This window comes from Cebus imitator, unplaced genomic scaffold (assembly GCF_001604975.1).
Source record: "Cebus imitator isolate Cc_AM_T3 unplaced genomic scaffold, Cebus_imitator-1.0 Scaffold197, whole genome shotgun sequence".
NCBI classification, from domain to species: domain Eukaryota; kingdom Metazoa; phylum Chordata; class Mammalia; order Primates; family Cebidae; genus Cebus; species Cebus imitator.
In genome coordinates this window covers 861397-869899 of record NW_016107512.1, presented here as the reverse complement: position 1 = coordinate 869899, position 8503 = coordinate 861397, and the positions used below count along the sequence as shown (strand labels likewise).

The following is an 8503-nucleotide window of genomic DNA, read 5'->3' as shown; positions in this document are numbered from 1 at the left end:
TAGTAGAGACGGGGTTTCACCATGTTGACCAGGATGGTCTCGATCTCTTGACCTCATGATCCACCCACCTCGTCCTCCCAAAGTGCTGGGATTACAGGCTTGAGCCACCGCGCCCGGCCATCAAATTAATTTTCTTTCTAGTTTGGACCTAACTAGAATTTGGGGAAAGAGCTAAATAACTGTCTGAGAATCTTTCTGATTTTAGCCTCCATAGAGATCCATGAGTGGCTTCCAGGCAGTGGGAGGAAGAACATTTCTTCCAACCCTGAACTTTGTGAGCAAATAAATGCAGAAGACTCAGTGAGGCTCCTCCCCTGGGGGAGCAGGGAGAAAAGAAGGGCTGCACGTCTTATGGCAGCGTGTACCTAGCTCTCAGCTTGCCCAGAGCTGGCCCACTCACCACATTTAACACATACCCCAGCCCAGGCGGAGAGAGCCAGGTCTGCCTGTTGGGGAGAGGCAGGGAGCCACCTGCCTTGCGTAAGGCACTGAAAGTCAGGGGCCCTGTTTGACCCCTGCTTGGCGACCTTGGTCCAGCCCCTCCCACTCTGGTCTGCTGTAAAGAGGGCTGTTGGGAATAGCCCGAGGCATCAGGACTCAGAGTGAATGAACCCTGATAAGAAAGCAAAGGGCCCCCTGCCTCTCTCAAGGTGGCTCTCCCCCATGGGGACAGGTGTCACCATGATTTGCAAGTGGCACAGCCCAGCTCAAGCTCACAGCCCAAACTCTTGGTGGAGGGAAGTAAGGTGGGGCAGAGAGAGAATGATGTTGATGATGACAATAATAACCAGCCCTCCCACTTATTATTATTTATTTTGAGATAGAGTCTTGCTCTGTTGCCCAGGCTGGAGTGCAGTGGGTGATCTCAGCTCACTGCAACCTCTGCCTCCCGGGTTCAAGCGATTCTCCTACCTCAGCCTCACGAGTATCCTGAGTAGCTGGGATTACAGGTTTCTGCCACCATGTCCAGCTAATTTTTGTATTTTTAGTACAGTTTCACCATGTTGGCCAGGCTGATCTTGAACTCCTGATCTCAGGTGATCTGGCCACCTCGGCTTCCCAAAGTGCTGGGATTACAGCAGTCAGCCACCGTGCCTGGCCAACCCTCCCAATTATTGAGCATGAATATCTGCTAGGCACTGTGCTGATGACTTTTGCACTTTCTCTCATTCAGCCTCACATCAGCCTGCCCAGCAGGAACCATTGTTCACGTGTACAAAGATAAAGAGACAGCCTCAGAGAGACCTAGTAAGACTCCCAGGATCCCAAGTTAAGCAATGGAGCCAGAACTGGAACCCAAGTTCAGCCGGGCTCTAAATCCATAGCCTTGACTGCACAAGGTTCTGCTGCCCCTCCCGGCCGTGAGCTGTCCGACTGCTGGGTGTTTCTGGCCAGGGCAGAACGTCAGCCATGGTCTCCCCACAGCCCAGGCAGCCTCAGCCACAACTCTGCTGTCCTCAGGCCCATGGCAGAGCCAGGTTCTCTGAGGGAGAAGGGGCAGGAGGGGAGCCGCCTGTGCCCAGGTTGAAACCCGGGGTGAAGTCTCCTGCTTGACACCAGGAATTGTTTTTGGAACAGGTTTTTGGATGTTAGATGGTATTCATTTTTATGTCAACTGAAATCCTTCAGGGAGTATAAATGAAAGCAAATCCCTACCTTCATTTCCCATCCTCCTATGAGGGAGAAATTGTTACAGAGAAAAATCTAAAGGAATCCTATGCATAATCTTGTCATAAATAAGATTCCATTTGGAGGAAAATTGGGATCGTTTTAAAGATAGGTTTGGGTCAATGGAGGCAGACTTGGATTTACCCCTGTTTTATCACTGCATTATTTGCATGTGAGTTTGTCAGAGCTTCAGTTTTTGTTTGTTTGTTTGTTTGTTTTTTGAGATGAAGTCATGCTCTGTCACCAGGCTGGAGTGCAGTGGTGCGATCTCAGCTCACTGCAACTCCGTCTCCCGGGTTCAAGTGATTCTCTTGCCTCAGCTTCCCAAGTAGCTGGGATTATAGGCATGCACCATCACGCCCAGTTAATTTTTGTATTTTTTTTTTTTTAGTAGAGACAGGATTTCACCACGTTGGCCAGGATGGTCTCGATCCTCATGATCCGGCCGCCTCGGCCTCCCAAAGTACTGGGATTATAGGTGTGAGCCACTGAGCCCAGCCCAGTTTGTATCTTGACAGGACTGTGGTCCATCTGGGGCTCAGGCTCTGGTCAGAACCTGCTGCTGGGGTCTCACAAGGTGTCCTGGCTGCTGGAATTGCCCTGGGGCTCTCCTGAAGTCCTCTCTTTCTGTGGAAGCTTCTGGGTCCAGGGGTATCTCCCTTCCTTTTCCAATTTTCTGAATCCCACCTGGATGTTCCAATGCTGCCTCTCTGGTCCGTGCATGTGGCAAGCATAAAACCTCTGAGATCCCTAAGGAACTTTCCAGAAAAAAGGCAGACTTCGAGGGAGTTTGCAAGTTTCAGAGTGGATGAGACATGGGGCCAGGCCCCTCTTTCTCACTGCAGTCTTGTACCGAGAGCAAATCATCCAGCCTCCTCTCCAAGTACCCCCTTCACCACCCCCTCACCCCTCCTTCCTCAAGGGACACCAGGATGTCCCTAGCCCTCCTTTACCTCCTCAACTAAGGAGGGAGCTGCTTCTCAGGAAGGCCCCAGCATCCCTGACTTGTGATCTGAGCAAAGTTCAGCACTTCCATAGGAAACTCCCCAAGGTTGAGCCCCGTTGCCTTTCTGTTTTAGTTTTCAGCCTTGTCCTTGAGGCTGGGAAGGTCCCAGCCCTGACCTTGAATGCTTTGAGGGTCTAGCTGTGTCTCCACCCAGCAGGAGCTGGGCCAGGTCTGAGGGGCCCCGAGAGTTGGCCTGGTTCCAGCCACACCTCCTTTTCTTATTTTTATAACAAATTTACCATCTCTCAATTCTGTAGGTCAGAACTCTGACACAGGTCTCTGTGGGCTCAGTGAAGGTGTTGGCAAGACTTTGTTCCTCTCTGGAAGCTCCAGGGGAGTCTGTTTCCTTGCCTGTTCCATCTGCCAGAGGCAGCCCACAGTCCTCGGCCAGCAGCCTCCTTCCATCTTCAAAGCCGGCCGTGGAGGGCAAGCCCCTCTCACAGCGCATCTCTCCGCCTCTGCCTCCGTATCACCTTTCCCTCTGTGACTCCTAGCCACTCCTCTTCGGGCTGGGAAGTCAAATCAGATTTTCCAGAGGTGCCCCAGTGGGGAGAAGAGCCAGCCGGGCCTTCCAACCCAGTCTCAACCACAGCTACTACCCTTCTATGTGTTTTTGTTTGTTTGTTTGTTTTGTTTTGTTTTGTTTTTTTAAGACAGAGCTTTGCTCTTGTTGCCCAGGCTGGCGAGCAATGGCGCGATCTTGGCTCACCACAACCTCTGCCTCTCAGGTTCAAGTAATTCTCCTGCCTCAGCCTCCCGAGTAGCTGGGATTCCAGGCATGTACCACCATGCCCAGCAAATTTTGCATTTTTAGTAGAGACAGGGTTTCTCCATGTTGGTCATGCTGGTCTCAAACTCCCGACCTTAGGTGATCCACCCGCCTCAGCCTCCCAAAGTGCTGGGATTACAGGCATGAGCCACTGTGCCTGGCCTCCTTCTATATGTTTTACAGAGAACAATTATATTCTTAGAAAGGGTTTGTCTGCTTAAAACAACCATAAAGCAACCAAAACAACAGTGCCTCAGACTTGGGGCTGAGTCATGGGATCAGTGAGGCGGTTTAGGGAGACTCTGGCTTCAACACTTACTGTGAGGCTTTGGGCAAGTTATTTGACCTTGTGCCTCAGTTTCCTCAAATGTAAAACAGGGCTAATGACTGTACCAATTTGCATGGGGCATGGCGGCTCATGCCTGTAATCCCAGCACTCTGAGAGGCCAAGGTAGGCGGATCACCTGAGATCAGGAGTTCAAGACCATCCTGGCCAACATGGTGAAACCCCGTCTCTACTAAAAATACAAAAATTAGCCAGCCGTGGTGGCGGGCACCTGTAATCCCAGCTACCTGGGAGACTGAGGCAGGAGAATCACTTGAACCTGGGAGGCGGAGGTTGCAACTAGCCGAGATTGTGCAACTCCAGCCTAAGTGACAAAGCAATACTCCATCTCAAAAAAAAAAGATTAAAAAAAAAGGTAAGGCCGGGCGCGGTGGCTCACACTTGTAATCCCACCAGCACTTTGGGAGGCCTAGGTGGGCGGATCACCTGAGGTCAGCAGTTCGAGACCAACCTGGCCAACATGGTGAAACCCCGTCTCAAAAAAAAAAACAAAAAAAAAAACATGCTCACTAAGTTTTACCGTTTACTGTTATTACCATTCCAGTTATCATCCTTGCCAGGTTGCTCAGATATAGCACTTCTAAAGCTCCTGGACATCCGATAAGAGTAGCCATTAATATGACAATAACTCAGCTGTAGGAAGGAGGCTCCCTAGATCCCAACATCGATGCAGAGATGAAATGAAATGATTAGAGCCCCGCCTAGGCGCATGGCTCTCATACAGCCCCTGTGCAATCCCCACCCCATGTCCAGTCCTGTTAAGGACCCAGGCAGCCACATCACATCAGGTCTGAGGCCTTGGCATCCACACAGCCCTCTGTAGAGAATGTTGCAGGAGATCCTGGCGTCCACACGCAGACTCTTGGAAGTGAGGGAATCGGGGGCTTTAGCAGCGGCTGTTGTTTCCCATTGGGCCAGATCTTACAGCTCCCCTCCCCTGTTCCCCGTCCGATCTTGGTCTGCTGCCTCAGGCATGGAGCCTGGCAACTGAGACTGGGAAATCATGTTTGCCCAGAGTGCACAGGGCAGGGCAGGGCAGTGCTGGGAACCGAAGTTTCCAGGGACATGTGGAGCACACAGAGAGCCGATGTTTGGGCCCCTCTTGAGAGGTGGAGAAGTAGTGTCCCAGGAGCCTCCCTGTCACATCTAAAGCCCAGATGCTCACATGGGGCACTGTGGCTCTCAGTGTAGGAATTTGCGATGGATGTAGTCTGATCCCAGGATCTTCCTAACAAGCCCAGTCTCTTTTGAATAAATCATTTAGCTTTCTTGCAGTTTTCTCTGGAAGTCATGTACAAGGAGAAAAGTAATCATGATTAGCTCAATGTCCCGGTTAGTAGACTTCTGGCTAACTGGGATTCTGACTTTTCTTCTCTCCTCCCTGGCTGTCAAGCAAAGTCCTCCATATACTATTAAATAGAGGAAAGCTCTCCCTGCTCATGAGCCACATAGCAGATGGTCCACGGCGATCCCTACCAAGGGAGTGTGAATTTCTTGTCAATGTGTATCAAGGCTCATGAGGAAGTTGAGAAAGGGATGTGATGTGATGTGAGTGGCCCCTCAGGCCCTCCCACTGCCAGAGAGCAGCACAGAGCACAGGCCCAGTAACTGGAGGAAGAGGAAGGTCCTTCATATCGTCCTCCTACAGGGTAAGCAACCATGTTTGCTGAGCACTTACTATGCGCTGATGCGCTGGCCACACTCACTCCTCACAACAGAGCTATACGGCGGCGCTATCATCACTCCCACTGTACAGAAGGAAAAACTGAGGCCCAGAGAGGTAAAGCCAGTGGCAGAGCAGGTCACACTGACCCTACTGTCCCGTTTTTTCTGCTCTGCCCTCAAGGGCGCATTAAAGAAAGCCATACACACATCCATCTGTGGTTTGGTGGTCAGGGAGGTCTTGAGTTAAGGAGTCCAGATGATGGGGTATTGGCCACTGGGGGCAGCAGGTGGCCTCATCTGCTCTGTTTGTTTCAGACTAGAAATTCAAACACTTGGGAAATCTGGCTTGCTTTCCTCCCTCTCTCAGAGATAAGCTTTGGCTGGGCCCTTGGCTGGGCTCCCTGGTCCTTCCTTAAGACCACTGCTGTGGTGGAGAAGGCTCAGGACCAGCGAAGGGTGGTGATTGTGGATTGGGAGAAAGATGGCAGCCGGGGTCCGAAAGCCCCAGGAACACTGCGCTCCTCCCCCGGTGCCACCTCAGTTGGCCCTATTTGCAAACATCTCATCTGTCAGGTCTGATTGTGTTAGAGATGTTAGAGGCACTTAGCTGAGTCCAACACCGGGGAACGTGCAGGCCCTGGCTTTCCTCACTGGGAGCTGAAGAGCAGATTAAACTCGGGTGGCCGGATGCCTTGGATCTCCAGCTTATGGTGTCTCCTCACTTGTGTTCCCTAGATGGCATCTATTTTGGAGACAATCAGTTTAACACAGTGAGCGAGTCAGGAACAGCCACGCTGAAAGCTCGGCCAAGAGTCCGGCCCCTGTTGACCTTCCTTCCGCTGGTGAGTAAGGTTCTGCTCTGAGGTTGGAGGGTCTGCTCTGCGCAGGGACACAGGCCTGCCCCAGCCTGAGTGGACATCAGCCACACCCTCCGTATCCCCTTCCTGATGTTGACCCCAGGGCCAGGGGTGGGGCACTACTGGAAGGAGGCGAGGCCAAGGCTCACAGCAGGGAGTCTGGGATTAGGGATGCCGTTCTTTAGGAGCCAAGCCCAAGGAGAAGTAATGGAGAACTTGTGTGCAGGGGTGATACAGCAGTGGGTATCCCCAGCTAAGCAGGGTTCATTTTCTACAGTCACTGATGACAGTCTGCTTCGTGCCAGGCCCTGCATTAGGTGCCGGATACAGAGATGACTGGGCCAGCATTGCTGTTCTCAAGGAGCTCCCTGTCCACTGCAGGAGACAAATGTATTTTGCTTAACCCAGTATATTCAAAAGAGCGTCATTGCAATATTTAATCAATGTACAAAATACTAATAGGCTATTTTACATTCTTTTCTGTTTTTGAGATGGAATTTTGCTCTTGTTGCCCAGGCTAGAGTATGGTGGCGCAATCTCAGCTCACCACAACCTCCGCCTCCCTAGTTCAAGCGATCCTCCTGCCTCAGCCTTCGGAGTAGCTGGGATGTACAGGCATGTGCCGCCACCACACCCGGCTAGTTTTTGTATTTTTAGTAGAGATGGCGTTTCTCCATGTTGGTCAGGCTGGTCTTGAACTTCCGACCTCAGGTGATCTGCCCGCCTCAGCCTCCCACAGTGCTGGGATTACAGGCGTGAGCCACTGCATCCAGATAACTTTCTTTTTTATTCATACTAAGTCTTAAAAATCTGGTGTACTACCCATATAGCACATCCTGTTTCTGACTGAGACATTTTAAGTGCTGAATGGCTGTTTGTGGCAGTGGCTACTGTACAAGACAGCCCAGGTCTACAGTCTAAACAACCAGGCTCCCAGCTCTGAGGCTTGCCCCTGTCTGTTGGACCTGGGTCGTGGGTGGCACAATGCTGTCACTGGGGTCACGGCATCTTCTTGCCTCCATACTGTTTGTCCTGCCTGGACTGAAAGTCCTCTTGCCTGGTCTGAGCTCTCGTGGCCCTGCTGGACTTCATGGCACCCCACGCATTGGTCCTGGATCCCTATACCTCCTGCCTAGCACTGCCTGGCACAGCTACCTTCCTCTCTCCATCACCATCTTTTTTCTTTCTGCTATGTCCAATCTCAACAATTGGACCTCAAGTTTCTTCTTCTTTTTTTTTTTTTTTTTTTTTCAGAGTCCTGCTCTTTTTCCAAAGCTGGTATGCAGTGGCATGATCTTGGCTCACTGAAACTTCCGTCTTCTGGGTTCAAGCAATTCTCCTGCTTCAGCCTCCCAAGTAGCTGGGAGTACAGGTGCCCACCACCACGCCCGACTAATTTTTGTATTTTTAGTATAGACTGGTTTCACATTGGTCAGGCTGGCCTCAAACTCCTGACCTTGTGATCCACCTGCCTCAGCCTCCCAAAGTGCTGGGATTACAAGTGTGAGCCACTGCGCCCGGCCCAGACCTCAAGATTCTAGATGGGACAGAGGCAGTCTTACATTCTCCTAGCTGCATCTCTAAGGCCTCTCTGTGGAGGGCTGAGCACACAGATCTCTGGGAATACAACTTTAAATAATTTATTTTCTGTTTATAAAAGCAATTCATGGACATTACAGATAAATACAGAAAGTGCAGCACCACCACCACCAAGGTATAAGTCAATTAAGTCAGCTTTGAATCCTAGCACTTTGGGAGGCCGAGGTGGGAGGATCACTTGAGGTCAAGAGTTCAAGACTAGCCTGGGCAATATAGTGCAAGCCCATCTCTACAAAAAATTTAAAAATTAGTCAGGTGTGGTGGTGCGTGACTGTAGTCCCTGCTACTCGGGTGGCTGAGGCAGGAGGATTGTTTGAGCTCAGGAGGCTGAGGCTGCAGTGAGCTATGATTGTACTACTGCACTTCAGCCTGGGTGACAGAGACCCTGTCTTAAAAACAAAGAAAAAAGCAGCCAGGCACGGTGGCTCAAGCCTGTAATCCCAGCACTTTGGGAGACCAAGGCGGGTGGATCACGAGGTCAAGAGATCGAGACCATCTTGGTCAACATAGTGAAACCCCGTCTCTACTAAAACTACAAAAAATTAGCTGGGCATGGTGGCGCGTGCCTGTAATCCCAGCTACTCAGGAGGCTG

The 8503-nt window shown here is 51.1% G+C and overlaps 1 protein-coding gene across 1 annotated transcript in view; it reads left to right on the top strand.

Moving 5' to 3' along the window:
• Window positions 1-8503, top strand: part of CUNH6orf132 (chromosome unknown C6orf132 homolog) — a 44453-nt gene that overhangs the window by 8479 nt on the left and 27471 nt on the right. Inside the window, exon 2 of the mRNA XM_017547270.2 lies at window positions 6190-6296. Within this exon, the coding sequence (XP_017402759.1) occupies window positions 6190-6296 (107 nt within the window). The remainder of the gene's footprint in view (window positions 1-6189; window positions 6297-8503) is intronic.